The sequence below is a fragment of the Solea senegalensis genome, linkage group LG4, assembly GCF_019176455.1.
Source record: "Solea senegalensis isolate Sse05_10M linkage group LG4, IFAPA_SoseM_1, whole genome shotgun sequence".
NCBI lineage: Eukaryota > Metazoa > Chordata > Actinopteri > Pleuronectiformes > Soleidae > Solea > Solea senegalensis.
The window spans coordinates 10962519-10986875 of record NC_058024.1 but is presented as its reverse complement, the minus strand read 5'-3'; the positions used below and the strand labels follow the sequence as shown (position 1 = coordinate 10986875).

Below are 24357 nucleotides of genomic sequence, written 5' to 3'. Positions count from 1 at the left end.
AATACCTGCATGAGCTACAGCTGAGGAGTTCAAATCTCACTGAGCACCAGCGCTTTATGATATGGGAAAATGTGTAGCCTCCATCACCTAGTCAGATTTAGATTTTCAGATTTTCTGTGTACTGAGCTCAATTGAGCATTTTTCAAGTCACCAAACAAATACATCTTAATTTATGTAGTAGCATATGGGGTGGCCTCTATTGTATTGTTATTTATGATTTAATTTCCATTGATTTAGCATCTTATTTCTCGGGCAGCAGTCCCGCTGTGGTACATATGTGCAGCCCGCAAACACAGTCAGAGAATGTAGGGGAATGTGTACGGCATTGCTTGTGGTCTTGTACGTACATATCCCCGCTTTCAGCTCACATTTGTATGCATTCCCATGAAACCTAATTAAGTGTAATGTGTGTGTGTGTGCGTATGTATGCCAGTGGTCAGTCCAGTTGGTGTGTTTATAGGGTAGCATACGCGCAAGCCACCCGATCATTTCCCAGGTGAAATGGCCTGACTATTAAAGGTTCATTAATTTGTTTAATTTAAAGGACATTGCAACCAAGGTAAAAATGAAGCACCGCCCTCAGAGGCTTGGAAAACAAGGCCCTTTCCTGAGGCAAAGACTCCCACTCTCATTAGGAGGATGATGATGATGATAAGGGAGGGAGAACTCTCTGTCCTCATCAAGGTTAGAGACGTTTTATAAAAAGAAAACGGCATTCAATCCTCTCAAGTGCACAAAAAGAGAAATGAGATATTTTTTTGGAGAGCAACGCTGGTGTGCAGCTTGGTGTAACATATGTGGTGTCAGAGGGAAGGAAGGGTGGACAGCAGTGTGTGTGTGTGCATCTATTGAAATTTCACAGGAGTGATTAGTGCAACATCTTTTAATTACTCCTGTGTATTGAAAGTGTGTCTGGAGCTAACCAGAACAACAGACTCATACTCTAACCTGCCTATGGACAACAGCTTTACACGCTTTCTAATAATTGCATTATGACCAAAGTAAGGCAATACTCTGATGATTACAGCGCTCATTTAAACACCATAACCAAGTAATCCCACTGTTATTGTGATCAGAATGAAATAATTAACAAATAAACTAATCAGTTCAGGTAATTGCACATCCCTCTAACATAATTCACCCTGAACTCCAACCCATGTTGTTTGGATGCATAGAGCCCTATTTAAAGGATCTATAGTGTGTATTGTGGTATACATTTCGTGGCATGAGTGCCTCGGGGTATGCTGAACTCCATGTTTGATATTTGCACAGCATGTAATAGAGCCACAAAGTGAGGTGCAAGGAGCAAAGGATTTTTATTTAGTGCATAAATTATATGTAGGTGTGTTTTGGGCATAAAATCCATTTAGTCAATCAGAGTTTTGCTTGTCTTTTCCTTATCTGCAGTTCCCGGTGGGTCAGGCTGTTTGGGCATTGAGCAATGTGGACAGATGTGAAAAGCAGGAGAGACGGGATGAGAATAAAAATAACAGAATAAAGAAACTTGAAAACCTGATTCAACCTGAAAAAGCAGTTTTTTTTCAAGCTTTCTTTCCTAACTTAAAAAATGAACGTGTTATTTTGAACCAACCTAGGCATATCTAATGGGCCTTTTAAATACACATAAAAATACAGTGCCATTAACTTTTTGAGGGGTGTTTTCACTACCTACTGCTTATCTCAATGAACTATCCCCCAATATTCCCTTAACAGCAGTGGATGGAATCACACATAGATTCATACATAGATTATAATTAGCAAATTAAATGGAAAACTCGATATTGCCTCAGGCCATTTGTCTCATATGAAGTGAATGCGACTGTCTGGGCTCATCTAGTGGGAGGGGCTTAGGTGATATAACCTTCTTCCCAAAAACATAAGCATTACATGACTTGATGGTTAGACTCCTCTTTTGCCTACTACAGCTTTAAATTGAAGTCTTGTTTGTTGTAGTTTAAATGCAAAACAGCAATTGGAAAACTGCACAGTCTGAGTTTCAAAGGTAATTTAATTGTTCTTACTGTGTGTGATAATGTTTGAAACAAAATTCACAATTAACAGTGCACTCTTTTCCTCCAATACCACAAGGATGTTATGTTTTTTTTTGAAGAGGTGATCCTTAACTCATCTGTATTTTTTTACACTCGTACAGCGACCTCTGTGCTTGTAAGCGCTCTGACACTGAGGGGGGAAAAAAACAAAAAGACACATGCTATTGGGTTATCGTAAGTTAATTGCTCTCTCATCACTGTGCATTATCTGCCTTGTGACATGTGCATGAGAGGGTTGATTAAATGCAGAATGAACTCCAAGAGCCCTGTTGGCAGCTAATTACATGGTTGTAGAGTTTATATACAGAGATGAGTGATTTATTTTTGCATTAATTCAGTGTCACTGGCTCTGCACCATTGTACAGCTAATGTGCGTTTTTTTGTTTTTTTTTCTCTCTTTTCTTCAATGCAGAGAATATGCGCCACGGTCCTGTCTTTTCTCAGGAGCCCAGTGACAGTGTTTTCCCTCTGAGCACTGATGATAAGCAGGTCTTTATTAACTGCAAGGCAAAGGGGAACCCGCTTCCACATTACAGGTGAGTGTTCAGCCGGCCATTTGACTGTCTATACCGTGATTAAGAGTGTGAAACATGTGCTTTATACATGTAGAGCATTTAATGTTGGCGTGCTGCCTTGAAAGTATTTTTCTTTATTAACATTTTGCAGTTTTTCCCCATTTTATACACGCACGACAAAATGCAAGTATGCACACAATTCTGAAAACACGAAGCTCGTGTATTAACAACCTAAACTCTAAATCAGCTAATTGGATCTGCATGCATACTCTAATTTGTTCACGGAGAAATGGTAACCTTTAAAATACAACGCCGTGGAAACTTTGATAATGTGTTGTAGTATAAAAGAGGCCACCGTTTTCTATAACTTACATACTTGAAATAGCACACAGTTAGTGAAACCTGGCATGCAAAAGGAGGAAAAAAAAAAACTATAAGCACATTCTCTGTGACACACCTTTTGCAAAAACACTACACACATTTCTCTACATCAAACCCAGAAATATAACATGAAATGATTTGCCATTTCAAAGCGTTGCCTTTAAAAACACCTCACCTGTGATCCGACTCATAGAACACTCCTGTCGGACACTTAAACTCACAAATCACTATAAAAAAACCACTATAAAAAGGCAACAGGTGAGTTTATCTGTCTTCAACGAAAATGGAGAGCAATGTTACAATACGAGGTAGACCTGGAGAAGGCCTGTGACAAAAGTGATGCAGGGTCTTCCCTCACTGTCTTGACAGACAGGAAATAGCCTGCTGTGGCGATGAAGGGCTATGGCCAAATTCAGCTAGGTGAAGAAATTATGAGGTTGTTTTTTTCTGCTTTTTCTAATTCATAGTTTTTTTGTTTTTTTTTTCATCTCCACAAAAGTTGGCTGTTTTCATGCGCTACAGTAAAGTCTGTTTAGAATAAGTTCTGTAATGTATTGACTGATATCACAATGTGAGAGAAATCCAGTGTCTAATTTCTATTCTAATTCTGGTCTTGTGTGTTTGTTCAGTATATTCTTGAACTCGAACACTGACTATATCATTGGAAAAGCAGAAATATTAAGTGTTCAATTGAGCACAGCAGTGTGTAACTCTTTTAAACATATCAATCATGTGTAAATGAGTCATGTGTATGCCATATTTAGACTAGAAAATGCAATTTTGTTGCAATTTGCTCAGCAACAGAACAGGGTTTAATGGTGTCGTATGGTGACATAATTGTGCCTTTATAAATTACTATACTATGTTTAATTTTGTAAAAGATATGAGTTGTGTGGAGTGTGTGATTGTGTGAGCTGTGTGTAGTGTTTTGACAAAGGGAGCCCTGATTTCAAATCATTCTTAAGCCATCAAAAAACTTGATGAACATTGATTATCTGTGTAGCAATTCTCGTTGTGTTTAGGTACAGTAAGATGTTTGCTATATGCTATGTGAAATAGGTATTATTTGAGTTGCATGTATGAATATAAATGTCATTTATAAAGACACGGAACCCTACACTTTATTTAAAATAAAAGTTTGACACACTACTACGCTCCATGGGCTCATGAATTCAAAAAGTACATCAACACTTCTGATGTTAGTGTTTTGAATTTATTGCATCAGTGTTCATTTGAGAAAAACCGTAAGTGTAGTCTTTAATTAGATATAAGACAGGCAGAGAACATTTGAACTGCCTTCTGACATGTTTCTCTCCCAAATGATGGTTTTTTCGACTTATCTCATTGACAGGTGGAAGGTGGATGGCAGAGACATAAACACAGACTCGGATCCAAACTTCAGCCTCATCGAGGGGAACCTGTTGATCAACAACCCTCATGTCATCAATCATGGAGGCGTTTATCAGTGCATCGCCACCAACACCTTTGGGACCGTTGTCAGCAGGGAGGCAAAAATCCAGTTTGCATGTGAGCAAATGATTTATTCAGTTATGTTTGATTTGATGCTGTGGGATAGAATACTGCTCCAGCTCATCATCATATATGAAACCGTTGGCTTTAGTCTGCACATATTTCATTTTAGTCAGACTAACAATCGAATGTTCAAAGGCGTTCACTTTATTTTGTAGATTTTCAAAGGAAAATGTTATAACATGATGTAACACATTTCATCACAGTGCATGCTTTTGACTAGCTCCTAAATGGATAAAGTGTTGTGGGATTCTCCTAGAGTTACAGTCAGAAGCCTGAGACATTGAGTTAATACTCTTCTTTATATCAGTTATTGCCGTCAGAATATAAAGCTATTTCTTTTTTTTGTTACTTATTTTTTTTATTTTATATATTCTTCAGCTCTCCTTTTACATTCCATTACAAACAATATCATTTACAGGGGGTCATAACACTCGCATGCTCTTCCATATTGTCCACAGGGCAATATGTCCAGAGGTACAAAGAAGATAAGAAACAAAAAAAAATATTTCACCTTTCAATGAAAAGTTCCCTCTGCAATCTCAGTGAATATGTAATTTTTTCCATAGTGTAAATATTTCTTAAAATTTTTAGTCATTCAGCTTGGTTTGGTGACTCCTTTTAAGCCATTTTATTGTAAATGTTTTCTTTGCTGCTACCAGTAATATCTGTAATAGATACATCTTTTTCCTACAGGGTATCACAGCTGGTTTCATCCCTAGAATTGCTGTCAGAGGGTCTCTTATCAATTCAACATTAAATATCTTGTTAATGTATGTACAAATTGATAAATTGTTAAAGCTATTTCTAGTGTGCCTATAGTGTGTCATATTTTGTAGGATGTATTGGCACAAATTGCCATAAGTATGTTTGCATTAGCGATCAAATACCTTATGCAACAGAACAGCATTTTCCTCCATGTACCACCAGAGGAAGCTTGCGTGTCTCTGGTGGTGCTCGTACTACACATACCACAGTTTGTGAACCATGGCATTAGTCCATAATGGCTTTAAAATAAAATGTGTTTGTTTTTTAATTTTAACCTTAGAAATAAGCCTTTTATACTGTACGTGCTTCAGACAAGGGCATTTTATGGTTTGAAGTGAAAACCTATACACGTAAACATGGAATACATTCAATACATGACCCAAGAAAGAAGAAGAGAGGGGAGAGAGTTGTGAAAGAGTGTTTACATCATGTTCTTGTTGCAATCTGCAGTCTCACATTAGACGCTTCTAATTATGTGGAAGGAACAAAGTGTTTAAACCGCACAGAGATGGGATTGTGGCTACGTCGCTAACAATTTCAGCTTATTGTTCGATTGTCAAAAAAAATTGCTGTTGTTTCAGGTTTTTCCCTGTTTCAATCTACCGCTTCCTCTGAAACAGCCATGCAGCACCATTCAGACAGTGTAATTTAACAGACATAGTCATTTGACTGTGTTATTTGAGGGAATACTCAAAATACCTTGTCAAGTACGAATCACAGCCTTCATTTCACATCATGTGGGATGTTTTCTTTTCTTGCTATTCGAACAACGTCTCAGTGCTGATGAACCGCGCTCAAAAACAGGCCTCGCTGCCAATTTCCTCATGCTTGAAATTCCTGAATTTAGTCATTTGCGGAATCTGAGATGACTGTGCCATCTACCACCAGTAGAACAGTGAAGGAATGGGGATTTCACTGTGTCTTGATTTAGGGGCATTTTTAATCTAGTTAGTACTGATTTGACCACTTCTGATATTTGCCAGATCCCTCCTGGGACTTGGCTGCCATTTCTATAGACATTTGGACTGATATGTCTTTAATCTGCTTACTCTCTCACATGGCACACCAGCATTTAATTAAAGGTGGGAGTAATCCCATAAGCTTGATTGGTGCATCCTATGTCTGCCTGATCTGCCGCACATGTTGTGATAAATAACCGGGGAAATCCCGGCTTTGAATTGTGCAAGGCAGAGACATATTCTGAAGAATGAAATGTCCTTCTTGGGATGTCACCAGAAATTGTTAAATCTGTCAAACCCTGACGAGTTGGAGTTTTGGAGACAGTATTTTAGATTCATTTTTTCCCCCCCCCCTCCCTTTTATTTCAACAGTTCTGCAGAACTTCAGCAAGAAGTCGAGGAACATGGTGTCCGTGAGAGAGGGTCAAGCTGTGGTTCTGCTCTGTGGCCCTCCACCCCATTACGGAGGTACAGCAAGTCTGTCCTAACTCTTCTGCATAGTCTGCTGTCATTTCAAACTCCTGCTTGCCTCAGCAGTCCTAATGCTTGCTCACTCCATTTCTTATTAAACCCATGTAACACCACTGTGTCTCTTTTGTTTTCACACCTTACCAACTTCCCTTTCTGCCGCTCTCCCTTTTTTTTTTTTTCCCTTATCTGTCGGGTGAGGAACTTTTTCTTTTATGACCAGCCACCACTCTACCTGCTCAGACCCTTGCCTTCACATCTATACTTCATCACATCGCACTTCTTAACCTTAAGCTCACTTTTCTCACCTATACGATCTGTGACAAGGCTGTCATCTATAAAGTCTGCGCTGCTCCACTTCCCCAACTGTCATTTTTTCCCCACCACCCTCAATGTGGACAGGTTATCTGTGGGTAATAAAGCCTGCTGTGGCTGGGGGAGCATTTATCCTGTGGCACAGCTGTGAGTTGACTTGTGTCTGCGTGCTGCTGATTAGCAGGCCCCCTCAAATAGTCCGCACTCCTGCAGCTGTTCGTTGCCCACCAGCACAATTTCACGCCAGCGTACCAACGTTTCTCCACTCTCTGTTTCCAGCCGAATCCTGCGGCCACATGGGATTCCACACTTTAGCGATTTGCCCTCCAGCCTTCCCTCCATCACCCTCTAAAAAGCCTCCATCTCTGTATTTTTCCCCTTAAACAGAGTATAGTCACACATTTGATGGGATTTGCACTATATAACCGTGTGAGCTTGAGGTGTTTTGAAATTGAAAAACAGTTCTAAAATGTTTCAAACGATGCCAAAGCTTCTTCGATGCCTGTCGATGCACTTCTTGAGGAACACAGGGATACACCTTATTAAAGGAAGAATCATCTGAAGCTCCTTACAGCAATCAATAGGTAAGTGGTCCAAAAGGAGCCAGGCTGAGGACATGAGATTATGTGCCTGCAAGTCTTTTGTTGCTGTGATGTTCACCAACTATATAAACTATGTAGAAACAGAAATAAAAATATGGGGAATTATCTCAAAGATAATTTAATGACCAAGTATTCCTTTCTGTACAAGACAATAGTGTATTCGTCTGTCAGTCTAGTGTTCTGCACTTGTGTACTCAATCTCACGTTCTATGTGACCACTTAGTTGTACTTAAGTAGAAAATAGAGATGGAACATTTTATTTTTAAACCTGCTCAGTGCAATAAAGAAGAAAAACAAGCTAACATTAAAAAAAAATATGAAAAACTAAAAATATCCATACAAATAGAAAGAAAAAGATAGACAGACACAACGTACAGTATATGTTAACCATGTTATCTACAAAAGGTAGGCTGCCGCGGATGAAATAAATAGTGAATGAACACATATTCTGCACATTGTGAGCACAGGTGATGGTCAACGGTTTGAGTTTCCTGTTCTGGCCCTGTGAGGGAAACTGTCCCTAAATCTGAAAGTATAACCTGGGCTTAAAATGGTGATGGAATTTTCTCTGTCACTGGCCCAGAAACTCCGGAAATAGTCTTCCATCCCATATCACATCCTCCATTATTATTGATGCTTTTATATTCCAGTTTAAAATGAAACCTTTTAAATCCTACTTTTAATCCTGATGCTGTCTTAGAGTACGTTGCTGCTTTAAACTTGTCTGAACACTTTTGTAAAGCACTTTGTTCGTTGATTTTAATCCATCCATCCATCGTTCCCTTTTCTATCGCTTTATCCTCCACATGAGGGTCGCAGAAGGTGCCAATCACAGCTGACATAGGGCGACAGGCGGGGTACACCCTGCACAGTTCGCCAGTCTATCGCAGGGCCACATATAAAGACAAACAACCATTCACTCTCACATCTACGGTCAATGACCAATTTACGTAATCCCCATATTGCATGTTTTTAAAATGTGGGAGGAAGCCGGAGAACCCGCAAAAAAACCCCACACACATGGGGAGAACATGCAAACTCCATGCAGAAAGGCCCTCGTTCCAACCGGGGCTCCAACCGGGGCTCCAACCCAGGTCTTCTCTGCCAAGTGTAACGGTCTAATCAAAGATGGCTGTGGCTGAGGGTCTCCACAGAGACAGAAACAACTTGCAGTTTTCACACAGTCACAGTGTCAGTGGTTAGAACCTACCAACACTGGCCTGAGGAGTGACAAAAGTCAAACTGGCTTTTTTTTTTGAAAGGGATGTTCTGTAACACCTCTGATCCTTCACAGCTCGAACTCGCAACTTACAGGACTTAAACGGATCTGCTGCTAACACAGTGGAGCCTGGTACCACTAGGCTCCTTCGGAGGTCGTGTAGAGGCCATACCTTACATCAAACAATAACACCGAATGAAGCAGGGGTGGCCATAGTATTTTAGCTCATAAGTGTCTTGTATAGACAAGATACACAGCAAGCTGAAAGAAACACACACACACAAGTAACTACACTTGTTGTTTTCTTATGGGGTTTGATTTAAAAAAATAAACATATAGAATATCACAAGCCTTTTCCTTTTAAGTCACCTTATATATACAGGATATATTTCTGGCATAGAGACATAGAAAATCTATTTGTAATGATACCTCTTTTTTTTCTGTGTGGACGTTTTTGCTGCCCAGGTCATTTTTGGAAAAGTCACTGGAAAGCACATCTTGTTTAATCACGTATCCCTCGTGTGTTTTTTCAGAGATCAAATATTCGTGGGTTTTCAATGGACAGCGCAACTTTCTGCAACAGGATGCTCGCCGCTTTGTCTCCCAGAGGACGGGCAACCTGTACATCGCCAAAGTTGAGGCCCTGGATGTGGGGAACTACACTTGTGCTGTGAGGAACATGATGACCAACGCGACAGTGTTCAGCTCCCCAACCCCTGTGGTGGTGCGGAGGGATGGTAAGCAATCCTCGGTTCGCCTCTGCCGCCTCCTGGTTATCTCACGCCGGCTGTTGGAGTGAGGGTGAGCCAGGGAGATGAATGGCTTCGTCTTGAGCGTGACTCTGTGTTTTGCCTTCGCTTACGAGGAAGGCTTTTGCACCGTCCCAGTGCCTGTGAACCAAACTACCCAGGGTCATGCATGCGAGAAAACCCTCTGTCTGCATGAGGACACATATTTACATAAACAGAAAAACACACAAACACAGAGGAAGGGGCTTGCCACACATACTAAATCCCCATCAGAAGCTTTTATGTGAGCCACTTCAGATTTAAACTGAGACAGATTTGTAATCTGCTCAACCATGTGCTAAGCCAAATGCTGTTGAATGTGCCATCAACACACATGCGCGCTCTCTGCCAGTGTCATCCACATCATGGCTCTCTCATCCAATATGAATTACAAGAAACTGCGTGTCCATGTTTTAGTGTTTATGACTGATGCGATTTGCTTGTATCCCCCTCCCGTGCAGTAGTGATGGGCGAATACGAGCCAAAGATAGAGGTTCAGTTCCCTGACACCCTACGTGTCTCCAAAGGATCATCTGTGAAGCTCGAGTGCTTTGCCTTAGGAAAGTAAGTGTCAGAAACATCAGAACTCTTAGGCTCCTGCCAACTGCATTTTCAAAATCTGTCGCTGGACACAACACAACAGACGGACAAACGTGGCAGCAGTCCCTCCGGTCCGTGTGAGCAGGAGCATGTGGCCAGCGTGACATTTTGTGTGTGTGTGACCTCCACAGCCCTGTGCCTTCCATCTCCTGGAGAAGAGCGGATGGAAGTCCACTTCCTGGAAAGATTAAAATCAATCATGCCAGCGGGGTTCTGGAAATTCCATATTTTCGCCCAGAGGATGCCGGTGTGTATGAGTGCATAGCCGAAAACAGCAGAGGACGAAATGTTGCCAGAGGGCAACTTATATTCCACAGTAAGAAACATGTAAACTTTTTTCTTTCTCTGTCTCTCTTTCTCTTTTAGTGCCGTTTAATTTCCTTCACTTCACTTTATAGTCACGTGCATTTGTTAGAAAAAAAAAAGAGATTTATTGTTTCTTTCTTCTTCATCTTCTTCTTTCGGCCGCTCCTGATTCGATGTTGCGACAGCGAGATAGTTATATGGTGGCCGTGAAGGTCAATTCAATACAGCGGTGCAGAAAACAAAACACCATTTCACAAAAGAAAAGATTAGGGGAAAGCACTGCAACATTGTTGAAATAAAAAAATAAAAAAAACACATTTCAAAGATTATAGAAAGAGTAGGGACCAACAGACCAAACCCTTGAGTGTGATTGGACAGAATTGGGGGCAAGGCTAATATGTACAATCACCCTTCTTTCTTTCTTTCTTTCTTTCTTTCACAATAACCTATAGACCATACAGCAGTTCAAGTTGTTTTCTTTTTTCTTTCACGCATTCATTTGTGTGCATTTCAACTCTGAAAGTTTTTGCACTCGTTTAGCCACAAGTGACACTGTTTTACAGTGTTACACAAATTTGAATCCAATTTAGTCTATATGCCTATAATGCTGTGATATGGAGCATAACAGGTAGCCTTATCAGGCAGTTTTATGCTCAACCGTGCTGGAATTGGCAATTTGTAATGAGTCTGTCCTACAGATAATTTATTTCTTGTTTGTTTCTATTTTTCTAAAACTGATAAGAGCTGATTTTATTTCAGAGAAAGAGCTGCAAGCACACACTGTGACTGGCTAATTTAATCCCTGTGTGAAGTGAACCTATAGGGGACGGTTGCAGCTCGGTGTGCAAGAACTTTGTGATTTTTATTTATTTATTTTTTCATTTGTACTACTGCAAACACGTGCAAAATTAATATGTAAATGAGGCAGTGATGATAGGCTTCGTCTGGATTGACTGAAACAGACACCAGTTATTCTTGCCTCTGTAAAATGTAATAAGGTTCATTATTTCATGTTTTTATGACATTGGATGTGAAGCTTTAAGAGGAGATTAGATGAACCAGCGTGAATGGCTTTGGTTATGACCAACACACCCACAGACAATGTGACAATTAATTCTTTATAAGCCCAGTCGCATTTCCGTATGTGCCCCCACTTGACTGCACCTTGTACAAATGTATTGCCCATACAGAAGATGCTCCAGTGAATTTGTTTGCCAAAAATATCTTAATTCATTTACACGACACAAGTAGGAATAAAGAAAACAGGCCAGCGATATGACAAAGAAAGAACAATCTCTTATATTATTTTTAAAGAATAAATAAATAAGGAGGAGGAAGGATTTTTGAGCTTGTTCTCATTAAGCTTGAACCTGCAGTCGGTAAAGTGTAAAATCCCAGCGGGAAGCAACTGTTTTTGGTTTTTAGGACATTTGCAGTTTGAATTTGGCTTCATTTACTTGTTGTAGTCAGGCATCAACCATCATCCACGGCATTCTCCTCTTTCCTGCTGCACTTGCTTTTCTCTTCTCCCTCCTTTTGCTTCACCTGAGCAGCCTTTTCTCCTTGTGTTGTATTTTCTTCTCGTCTACTTTGTTTGACCCCTGTTGTTTTAATATTACAAGAGGGTCTTCAAATCACGATGAGTTGTTATTTTTCTTTCTTTCTCTTTTTTTTCTTTGCTGACTGTCTGGCATACTAACTTTGTAGTGAGCTGCGGCCATAGTAACTCAGGTGCTAATTACACACAGGCAGCAAATGCAAGAGGTGCAAATTTGCCACAGCCTTACATGTATGTAAATCTTGTCAAAGCAAAAGTGAAATATTCTTCATGTTTTTAAATAAACGTTCACATTGTTTGGAAAAAAGAGTGGTGACATTATATACAGTACATAGCGTCAAAAAAAGCACATGCAGTTTATCTGTTATCTGTCTTTTTTGTCTGAAATATTCATAATCTTTGATCTTTTCCACAGATGTCGAACATCTGCACTGGATGCAGACACTGAAAGATGCTCATATGGCGATAGATGCTAATCTGCAGTGGGAGTGCAAGGCCATCGGTAAGCCGAGGCCAACATACAGATGGTTGAAGAATGGTCAGTCGCTAGCGGCGGAGGTGAGATTCAGACACTTTATTTTCCACTTAACACACAAATGAAACAAAGTTTTCGGACTGAACAACAACCAAAATAACAAAGTTGTAGTATTGTACGTTCTCAAAGAAAACCTTTCAAACACTGTGTTAAACAACCTAGCAAAAAAATGTAGATTTGATGCATCATTTGACTCTATGCCCACACAAAATGGACCAATCCTGGAACCACATACAGTCCTTCAGTCAAGTGGATGATTTCATACAAGCCATCATATTAGAGGCAGAGCTTCTCTTGCTGTCATAGAGCAACCACCTCTGATTGCAAAGTCAGTAATCCTGCTTAGTATTATGTCCCTCTGGCCTGTCTCCATCCAGGAGCTGGAAACTGCCACTATTTGAAAGCCAGCTTGTCAGGGAAGCCTTCACTTAGCTGTGGACAGCTCCCCAGGCCACACCCACAGACCTAACCTAGAGGAAGAGACCTGAAAGGGATTCATGACTCAGCAACTGAGCACCCACTCATGCTCAGGCGAATAAAAACAAGGGCCAGGGCCATAACAATATTTTTTAGAATTGCAATATATCTCTTCTTGTTTGAAGGGGAGGATTCAAGTCGAAGCTGGAAAACTGACCATATCCAGGATCAGCCTTTCAGACTCTGGGATGTACCAGTGTGTGTCAGAGAATGAACATGGAGCTGTATATGCCAGTGCTGAGCTTAAGGTTGTAGGTAAGCACTTTTGTTTACCTTGTATCACTGACTGAGCTGAGCTGTTTCTAATCCTGAAGTTTTTTTTTTCAATTCAGGCAAGTGTGTACATTTTAACATGATGAATGCCACATATATGTCATTTTTGAAATGTATAACTTTAAAGTTCAAAGACTTTTCATTTGTTAAAATCATCTTGTTTCATTTATTTGATCTTTAAAAAAATGGGAGATCACCAGTTGAGAATGATGAAAAAATGTTATGATATTCACCAAAATAATAATATTAATCTTTTAGCTGTGCTTTCAGCTGTGCTCTTCCTTTTACTCGTTCTACTTCATCAATTTCTGTATCCCATTTCCTCCAGTTTCTTTTCAATTCATCTTCTCTATTTCTACATTTGTGTGTAATCATTTCCCTTTCGTGATGTCTTCCACTGTCTGTCTCTAATTACAAGTAGCATCTTACTGCATAAAGTTGCTTTTTTTTTCCCCTCCTCTTCCGAGTTCTGGCAGACATTTGTGAACTCAAATTAAAGGACACTGCAGTTTTCTTGAAGTATGTCCGTATGAGGCACGGATACTACTGATACTGAGCTGCCAGTGTGAACACTAGGAAAAACTAATTTTAGCATCTTGGAAAGAAATATATAGTTTCCCATGATATTATATCAATATGTCCCCCTGTTTGCCATTAAATTGCCTTTTTTCAACTGGAAACTGAAATTTGCTCACTCTACTGCTCCAAAGTCCATTGAGAAAATCACAATTTTTAGCAGGAACTGCTGCTGCCTTGTTTGGTAAGTTTTCAAACATGGAAGTCGCAAAGTAAAACTTTTGAAAAAAAAAGAAGCTTTGTAATGGCAAGTTTTAAGTGATGAAGATTTTCTAAATATAATACACATAAGTGGGTGTAGAAATTATTAAGTGAGCCTTTGTTAAATAACTAAATAACTGTTTTTCCTTGTGCCCATGTTCACGTCGCAAGTTGGTTGGTTGTGTGTCAGTACCTCTGACAGTCACACCTGAAGTTTCCTTTAAGAATACATCTGTTTATACCAATTATTATTGGATTATTATTATTGCACATTTTGTGTAGGAAGAAACACACCTGAGAGTAAATGAATAAAACAGGCTGAACTGGCTCCTCAGTGAACCGTGGCCTTGTTCTTTTCATTTCCATAATTATTTCTCACAATAAGCCTGTCTGGTGTTACAACGTGACTTACAACTTAAACTTTTTTTTGGCTAATGCAAAGCAGTGAGGAAAAATTACCTTAACATGTGTCTGCTCCTCAGCCTCTCCACCTGACTTCACCCGCCGCTCAGTGAAGAAATCCACAGTGATCCAGAAGGGGGGTGAGGTCATGTTAGAGTGTCGCCCCCACGCATCCCCACGGGCCACAATCTCCTGGTGGAGAGGAGGCGAACTGCTGAAGGACGGCAAGAGGTAGGGATTTGTACTGCATGCACCGTTGCCTGTGCCACTGATGGCCTCTGCTTTAAGGGTTTACTCTTGTGGCCATGTTCATTTCTAGGACACATTGTTATTTATGCTTTGGCTTAAAGGGAATTAAGAAGCCAGGGTTTCATTAAAACTGAAGTCTATAACTTTTAAATATAAACAAATGATTCAAACTATTGTCAAATGAGTTCACATATAGTGCTGATGAAGCCTATCAGCTCCAAATGACTCTCTCTGTATTACTATTACTCTGTGTTTAGAGTCTGTGTTGCCCAGCAACATCACCGTGCTGTTCACAGAAAGGGAGTTGTTTTTTTTTCAGCAGATTCTACTGCTCAGTTTAATGGAATATATGCACACATGCTGCCTCAATCAGGTCTGATAGCAACAAATAATGTTACATTATATTTGTCCATAAAGACCAAGCAGAGGAAAAATAATAATAACAACAACAAAAGTGCACTGCAGCTTTAAATAGCCGTGTTTGGAGCAAGGAAGTCATCTTTTTCAGACAGGTGCCTCCATCTTCACACATAAAGATGTTTTTCGGCTGATGCATGGAAGCTGTGACTGATGCCTTTTTGCTGGACATGACAGTGAGGCCACAACCCCGCTCGTCAGCTTTATACAAAGAACACAGTACGGTTTAGCTTTAGTTTGAAAGTTCAGAGAACTTGGCGTCCCCACAGCTCCACAGCTCTTCAAAGCAGTCAGAGTGCTGAATGTAGAACAGACGCCCGGTAAGGACACAGTTTGTGAGAAAGCCACAGAGGAAAAACAATCTTGCTACAGCTGTCAGAGAAACTCTGGCTTCAGCAACAGGAGAGGCCACACCGTGTCATGCTGTAAGGTGTGAGGCAACACTTAGAAACTGAAAGAAACAGCTTGGTGCTGTTGTGCCTTTGCACACAAGCTAATGCAATACAATAATAGCCAGTGGTAGCACGATGTGAAAGCTGCATTTCAGCAGATGTTTTTTGGAAAATGAAATAATAAGAATAAGTGTTAGTTTAGAATCAGAAAGCCAAAATGGCTTGGAAAGCATAACCAAATACCGATAGTTCCTATGTTGGATAACGTTAGTTTGAAGCATGAAAAAATAAAACAATCAGAAGTCATGGTATTCCAAGAAAATTGCAAAAACAATATTAAAGAGATACTCCTGAGCAAAGTTTTATCAATAATTGCTTTAAAAAGAAATTAAGTGTATTTTTATATTTTTCCAATAACCAATGACTACCTTAATTGTAGTGCATCTGTGACCACAAGGTGGAAGATCATATTTGGTCAGTAGACTTTATGTCTCTTTGCAGTAGTGTTGTCATTTCTGACGGTCACTGAATGCACCTCATAGCACCTCACTAGCTTGAATGCACTGGAGTTTATTTATGTTTGTGGAGATTTGGATTCTTACCCACAAATCTCTTTCGGTTTCAGATATAGAAACCTAAAGTCAATCATGTCAATTTGGCTGGAGCACTTTTTATCTCCCTCATTAAGATCGTAAAAACCGTTCTGAACGAGTCATGGTGTGGAATATCCCACTTGAAACTAACTCCGCGTGCTGTTTGAATTCCAGTGGTGTTTCGTGGAGTTAAACAGTTGTTTTGGTTTTTAGGAGAAAATCACACTGTGTAGGGCTGCACAATATTAGGAAATCATAATGCAATAACTGAATATTGCAATAAAGAACTTTCAGAAAATTAAGAGATACAAATAAACAAAGTGTTTGATGTGTTACGTAATGATATACAGTTAACAAAAAGATGAAGATGACTTGTAACAAAACCAAAAGAAATTTGAGGAACGTTATTGGTATTTTAATGTCATGTATAATAAAGGATGTTTCACAGATGTAGCCTCTGCTGCAGCAGCGCTGTGTTACCCGGTGCATGGGGGAGACGAGTGATAGTTTAACCTAGTTTTGAGAAACATTCAATTCATCATTTACCTGAGTCATCTTTCACTCCACTTTGAGTGAGACACAACTGGGCAGGAAGAAAGCAGAGGAGAGAAATGATGGAGACACATGCTAAAAACACACTCTGACCTGAAATAAAACAGGCATTGTTCCAAATGAATGGCGGAGGAAACACTGAGTCCATCGATGTTAATGATCGCATGACGGTCTAGGAGCAAGGTGATGGCGATAGATTTACAGTATATACCTTGCAGTCCTCGTGTAAACACATTCCAGCAAAAGAAGCCTTTAAATAAGAAACCTGTACTTGGCAGCATTGATCTGCTAATACTGATAGCTTGTAAAATATCCCATAAAAGCTACCCAGTTCTCCCAGTGTTGATATCACTTATGCCTAATGTCATAATTTTGTTTAATATAGATAGTTTGTTCAAGGAGAGTTGGACAACATTGGCACGTCTGGCATTTTCCCCTTAAAGCCATTGTCAAGCACATTCAGTTGAGAGCTTGTCTTTTGTGTAAAACACCATCAGGGAGGCCTTGTCAGTTCAGAGCAGTGTAATTAACATAACTGCATCAGTTTTCTCTGAGAGCCTTGGCTGTTTGTTCTCTTCAGGCAGCGATGGGGGTAATAGGACTGAGGAGATGAGACAAGCTTTGTATCAGGCCAGACTCTGAAAGGACTTGGGTTATGGAATCAGTTCAATGGTTTACTCAAAACGCAGCCAGTTCACAGGAAAACAGTCCCAAGCAGCAAAGAAATCCAAATAAAGTGCAAGAACAGTGTGGTCTGATATCTATTGCCTCTGAAATGTTTACCTCTAGTGATTCCCCTCCCCCATTTTCAAAACAGCAAACTGTTTATTTTCTTGTGTTATTTTTTATTTTTTTTCCTTTTTAACGTGTCCTTGATTTTTTTTAAGTGAACGTTTCCCTTTGTTCACGAAGAAACCATTCTTAAGAGAACATCTTTCAGAAATACAGGGACAGTTTTAAAATAGCTCTGAAAAACCATAATACACATAATCAGCACTGACTGACGCAAGACTTTACCACTGAGGAGACGAAGAAAAACAAAACGCTAACCAAATCGAAATATACACCTGCTTAAATCTTCAATTTCTTAAGAATATTTTGTGTTCTTCCTTAAACCGTTCGCTCCCAGCATCAAAGTCCACAGAGAAAATCCGATTTCACATCACAGCGCAGGGGAGTTGTCGATCCACTGCTGTTTCCGTGTGTTTGAAATCCTTTGTTTTGATTCACTAAACTTATTCAACAAATGAGCAATAGATCAGCATCTCCTGTGTCCATGTTGCCAAGAAACACTTATTTTTTTCTATATGGAAGTATTGCTTTACCTTCAGTGTTTTATTTTCCTCTATTTACTGCTCCCATTTTGGACACGCTGATTTCAAAGAAAACAAACAAGAAACAATCTTTAATATTACAGCCGGACTAATTAAAGAATAATCTCTGCCTTGAGCTATTCAGCTTCACGCGGCAGTGGATTATGTCTGCATGGGATTCGTTTTCTCATTTAATAACTCTATTGTGACTTCATTTTTCTCCAGTAGAACGGCCACTTCTCACACCACTCGAGATTAAGCCATCAAGTACAGAAGTGCATTGTGATAAAACGGTAGCAATATTTAGGTGAAAACACTGTGCTAATTTCACCGTTAATGTCATTTTTATTCCATATTTGATTCTGCTTCTTTTTCTGAATGTTGATAATTTGCTCCACCAAATACCAAAAAACAAAAAAAAATGTTTTATCAACGGTGCTTGATGTTTCATTAAGTTCCCTTCTTCAAATGCAAATGCTCTCAGTTTTGCTGGGAATTCATTAATTGGAGTCCATTGTGTGAATCCAGGAAGATAAACCTGAGGAGGTCACATGCAGTGCCTTTGCTGGCAGGAGTATTGAGGAAAGTTTTCAATAATAATCTTTTGTTTAACGCAGTTTCATTCATTTATTTTACTGGCAAGACATGAGCGAATGATCACAAACACGTTATCATTAAAAAAAAAAAGTGAGTTTATAAAAATTGGCTTCAACTGGAAGATAAAAAGGAACCTCACTCATTCAATTATGATTATCTCACTCGACTGCAAAAGCTGCTCTATCTTGAAAGAGCTTTCTCTTCTCTTTGGGAAACCACTATCAGATGTAACCAGTGAACTACTTTGTTGCTAAATTTACTGTACAGTGTTTTCTGGGCCAAATTATAGATGCTTTTATTGCACACTGGTTCAGTTTGCGTACTGTACAAATAGTGTGCAGAGATGCCTCCCTGCTGTGATGTTCATTTTTGTTCCACTTCTGGTCTCGGATCAATGTGTGCAGCCAGTTTTTTTATAGATGTTTTGTAACTCGCAGGACCTGCGTCAAGATGTGTCCAACGGGATTGATTAGTTATCATTTTTCCCATTGGCTGGTCATGAGGAAAGAGAGAAAAATTACCCAGGCATTACTCAGGCATGGAGTGCATTTGGACAAGAATAGAAAATCACAGTGTGGAACGGAGTTTGTCTACAAAGCAGATAGTTCTTCATGTTTGTATTTGTTTTGCAGCTCATTGCCCCCCAGGTCATGTTCTCGGTGCTCCTCCATCACTCAGGCTTTGATATTTTTGTCAATAAATCAGTGCAAAGCACCCCGTGTCAGACATGCTCTCTGGGTCTCAGCTCAGCCCAAGTGAATACATATTTATTTTCAGGAACCAACATGAAAATGTTTGTTTCTTTTGTGCTGGCTGCTCGTTGTATTTCTGTTTGATTTATTGAATCCAAAGGTCGCAGGTCATTAGCATTTATTCTAATGTTTACGGGCGCACCCATCTTCCTGTTCAGAACTGAAGCACCAACAGAACCATTCAGTGCTAAAGAGTGAAGTGAAGAAACTGTGTGTGTTGGACTTGCTCCTCTCACTTTATCAGTCTCACAGATTCTGCTTGATTTTCCACTTGAAGGTCTAGTGTGTAAACATTTGTGACATCTAATGGTGCCTCCGCTCACCCCTTCCTTTACTGAGCATATCGAGGAACTACAGATGTTTTTTTTATAGTCTTCTGGGCTGCTGTGGTGGTGTCTAAAAACATTTTAGCGCTATTAAACTATTTTATTTTACAAGCAATTACAGATCTATACACCAATTTATGGATTGTGTCCGTGGGGTTCCAAGTTGAGCCTTTCAATTCTGGCATATGGCCCTTTAACCTCATCTCGCTCCCTATTTTGAGCTTCCTGTGTCGCATTAATAAATGTTAAAATGTTAAAATATTCAAGGCAAATTTCCCATAGGCAGCTGAAAATACTGCTTTTTGAAATCTAACAAAGACAAATTGCTGTTGCATAATGATAATCTGTGTTTAAATAAAATAAATCCTTTACTAGTTCCACAGCAGGGCATGTTGCAAGTTGATTTTTTCCAAGCGCACGCAGACTCCAAGTTTATTTCTCCCGTGAGACCAGCCTCACATCTTTTTTTTTCCCCAAGTCCAATGCGTCTACGTGCACCTTTCAACATCCATGTTCCCGCTTCTCAGAAACGGATTATAGTGTGTTGATAGGATCTGCCACGTGTTGTAGAGAGATAATGCTTCAGGTGCAGATCCCATTCAGATCTCTCTTTAGTGCTGCTTTCCCCCTCCTCCTCCTCCTCCTCCTCCTCTCACCACCCTTCCCAGCTCTGGTGGCTTGTTGTGTGTCCAATTAATATGTGCATTTGAGCTGATGAATATGTGCCGTCAATACAGTGCTGACCCTACAGCAAACCTGTTCTGCCTCAGCTAAGATAATTGTTATCTTCTGATGCGTGCAAAGAGACTTTCGGAGTCGATTCTGAAGCCTTTGTTCAAAACAAAAACAAATAGGGGATGAAAGGAAGAAAAAACTTCAAACTGCTTGAAAGATTAGACCTCATATCTCAACTGGGAAGTAGTGCATTTGCTCCTTATCATTGCTTCTTATTTAATTAACAACCATTGAACTGATTAGAGAATGAGCGATGAGAGCTTGTGATTTCAGTGTTGTTCCTCTCCTCAGGCAGACTATCATGGAGGACGGGACTCTCCGAATGACCAACATCTCCAAGTCAGATGCAGGCAGGTACACGTGTGTGGCCAGAAACCATTTTGGAACATCCAGCAGCACAGGAACCCTGCTGGTGAAAGGTATTTCTACTTGTTTTCTTTTTCTCCTGAAGTTTCCACCGCTGCACCTTCTAAGCCGGGGGTTTAAACTTTTGTTAAGGGAAAAGAAATATATCAGCTCAAGCATGAAATTGATAATGAAATATATAGCCGTTTTATGTTGCCAGCAGCTTGACAGACGTATAAGTCATCTGTGGTTTTGTCAGCTGTGAGTTATTGTTCATGAAGCAGAGTGGGGCCAAACCACCAGAGTCCACACGGCTGCGAGTGAAGAATATTTGCTCAACAACATTTAATTTAAGAAAAAAAAAAGCTGCTGTACAATTTTTTTTTAATAATTACAATTATAGATATACTGTTACATTTTCTTTTCTCTCTAGTTGACAGTCTGATTGCAGTGCGTTTAATTATTCATTATTGAGTTATGAGAGGCGCTGGCTCCCTAAGTGAAGTTATTTAAAGTCATTTAATTACACTGATAGAGCAGAATCTGTCTCACTATTCTTGGAAAATTAAGCTTTATTATCTCCTCCATTTGGCAGGATTTTGTCAAGATACAGTAACAAATGACTCCCTCCCCTTCCTTCCCCCCCACACCTCTTTTCCCATAATACTGTAGAACCCACCAAGATCGTAGTTCCACCATTGAGTCTGGACGCCACCGCGGGACAGAGCCTCGTGTTGCCATGTGAGGTGTCCAGCGATTCGACCCTGACCCCCATCTACAAGTGGTTTTTCAACGGCAAAGCCATTGATTTCAGCAGACAGGAGCACTTTGAAATGATCGGAGGGGTATGTATAATACGGTTGAACACATTATTTGATATTAGGCCAAGGACGTGACCTACATCATTTTCTACAAGCCAGACCTGATATTGAGGCTCTTGAGAGCTACATTTCAGACAGTTTATTTATTTGGCAATGTGTGTGTGATAGAGCTGAGATGAAGGATGGTTTCTTTGTGTGTGTGTGAAATCCCCCGCATGTTTCTCAACCATCTAATTCTTCATCAAATCCTGTATAAAAAATATTGACTTAGATGGTAACAGACCATGATAAAAAGAGACTTACTGCAGCTATCCAATAGCAGATTTAAAGTTTGAATGGTAAACACTGGACGCCCTGAAAAGCAGAAGTCTTCAAGGGATAGTTTGATGATATCTTAAGAAATGTGCTTATTTTCTTTTTCTTTGCCAAATGTTTGATGATGTCACATCTGTGCAAGTACGCAGAGCAAGAGTTTGTTTGCAAGTGGCAACCAGTCGTGACATCACCCATGAGAGTCTGAAGTCCCGTTTTGAAGCCTCAAGATTCGCAATTAGGATGGCTGCGTGTTGAAGTTCACAAACATCACCTGCAACCAGGCTCCCATTGGATTATACCAGCTGTCAATCACACCATGTCCACAGTGTCACCTATTTTCCTCTAAATGGGAACAGAATTTAGAAAATCGACATTATGCTATCATTATTATTATTATGATAACAGATACTAGCAATTTAGATCATTAACTCCACCGAAAAATGTTTGCCAAAGTTAGTCAAGTGAGATATATATAGTATATTTTCTTATCTTCTTCTGCACAGCAACTCATCTGCCTCCATCTTCTGCCTCCCTTGTGTCTTATTCTGTTACACCAAATGTCCTCATGTCCTCCTTCACAACATCCATAAACCTTCACTGTGGCGTTTCTTTTTTTTTCCTCCAGCACAGCAGCTCCATCTTCAACATCCTTTGTCCAGTATAATCACTATCCGTCCTCTACATGGGCCCGAACCATCTCAGCCTTGCCTCTCATTCTTTATTTCCAAACCATTCAACCTGAGCTCTCCCTCGAATATGCTCATTTATAATCCTGTCCACGGTCACTCCCAGCGAAGAACCTCGGCATCTGCAGCTCTACCACTGGACTAATACAGTGCTTTATACAAACCTTTTTTCTTTTAATCCAAACCAGAAATACATACAACATACAACATTTTGGCTTTGTCTTGTAAATATGAAATAAGTTATTGTAAGTTTAATGGTGAGAGAAATAACATGACATCATCTGCACTTGTATTGTTCCCCTATAAGTTTTGCCTCCACGATGTTATTCTCCTGGCTAATGGGACGCAGTTTTAGCAGGCAGATGAGGACTGGGTTTACAGCACAAAAGAACAGCATTATTCCTTAAGCAAAACAATGAAAAGAATAGAATCTCCACATTAGTGTTGATAACTTTCTCAGGATTCAGTGTTGTGCCATAAAATCCACCCCGGATATGAAAAACATCCCTGGTGCAAGAATTGCAAGTTAAAAAAGAGAACTATAAAGGTGCTTATGAGTCTATTTTTGCCTCCGGTCTTTATGCAAAATTATGCTAATTGCCTCTTAGCCTCTCTAACTCCATACTGCACAGACGTACAGTGAGGACTGTGTTTTTACTTCCCCCTAAAATGTCAAACTGCTCCTTTAAGTATAGTTTGAAGCGATTATATGAGAACATAAAAGCACCGGGGAAATTTTTGTTTTTGAGGACGGCATTTTGCCTTTGAGCCCATGTGTCAGGATCGCACTCCCTTAATTCAGGGATGCCAGCAGATGTTGCTGTGTGTTGTATCTAAAGGGAAAACTTGTAACCTGGATGATATTTCTCCTGCCCTGAGGTGATCTCACTGTAAGAGAAAATCAATCAACTTCTTCCCACTTAAAAAAGAAAAAAAAGGAAAGGGGGAAAAAAAAAAGGGGGGGAAGCTTATATTTGTGTGATTACAACGTCTGAGTTCCCTCTGGCTGAGAGGACCAGGCTCACCAAAGTCACTGTGCAGCTCTGGCATTTCCACAGTGTGCATCATCACTACAGCTGTTCAACTCACCTTTGATTATTACACAAACTACTGATTTTGTATCAGCATGTGTCTGTGTGTACATTCTGCAGTGAAAAGTGTAAAAAGTAGCTTTAAAAATCTCGACGAGCCGCTCCTCTTGATGGTAATGGTTGAGCCGATATGACACTTGGTATCTGTATGACTCTGATCACTGGATAGGACTGATATCAGTTTTGTTATCGGTATCTACACACAACAGTGGTATCAAGCCGTCATAATTACTGGATTGGATACGGACATGATATGATACGATATATTATACACAACAAAGGATAACAATGTGTCACGTCAGTTTTATTTCTATAACCCAGCATCACAAACACAATTTGCCTCGAAAGCCTTAACAGTCTGTACAGTGAGTGACACCCTCTGTCCTTGGACCGTCACATCTTTCTGCAACTGACAGAAAGAAAAAAAAAAGAAAAGAAAAAAGTCACACATACACATAAAAAAGGCTAGAGCCCAATGCCTATTTTTGCTCTTTCCATGCAATCCATGTGATATCTAAAAATATCAGCAGTGTAAGAAAGAGGAAAGGAGAACATAACACAGACATTCCTCTCAAAAATACATATTTGACATTTTAAAGCTCATTTATTCCACAGTTTAACACGCTTCTCACGTTATGTGCTTCTTTGT

At 39.8% G+C, this 24357-nt stretch overlaps 1 protein-coding gene across 1 annotated transcript in view; it reads left to right on the top strand.

Moving 5' to 3' along the window:
• Positions 1–24357, top strand: part of LOC122768820 (contactin-4) — a 150722-nt gene that overhangs the window by 97465 nt on the left and 28900 nt on the right. Inside the window, exons 4-14 of the mRNA XM_044025068.1 lie at positions 2464–2587; positions 4299–4474; positions 6577–6672; positions 9342–9545; positions 10058–10160; positions 10328–10512; positions 12476–12618; positions 13198–13327; positions 14605–14755; positions 20742–20869; positions 21468–21640. Coding sequence (XP_043881003.1) covers positions 2464–2587; positions 4299–4474; positions 6577–6672; positions 9342–9545; positions 10058–10160; positions 10328–10512; positions 12476–12618; positions 13198–13327; positions 14605–14755; positions 20742–20869; positions 21468–21640 — 1613 coding nt within the window. The remainder of the gene's footprint in view (positions 1–2463; positions 2588–4298; positions 4475–6576; positions 6673–9341; positions 9546–10057; positions 10161–10327; positions 10513–12475; positions 12619–13197; positions 13328–14604; positions 14756–20741; positions 20870–21467; positions 21641–24357) is intronic.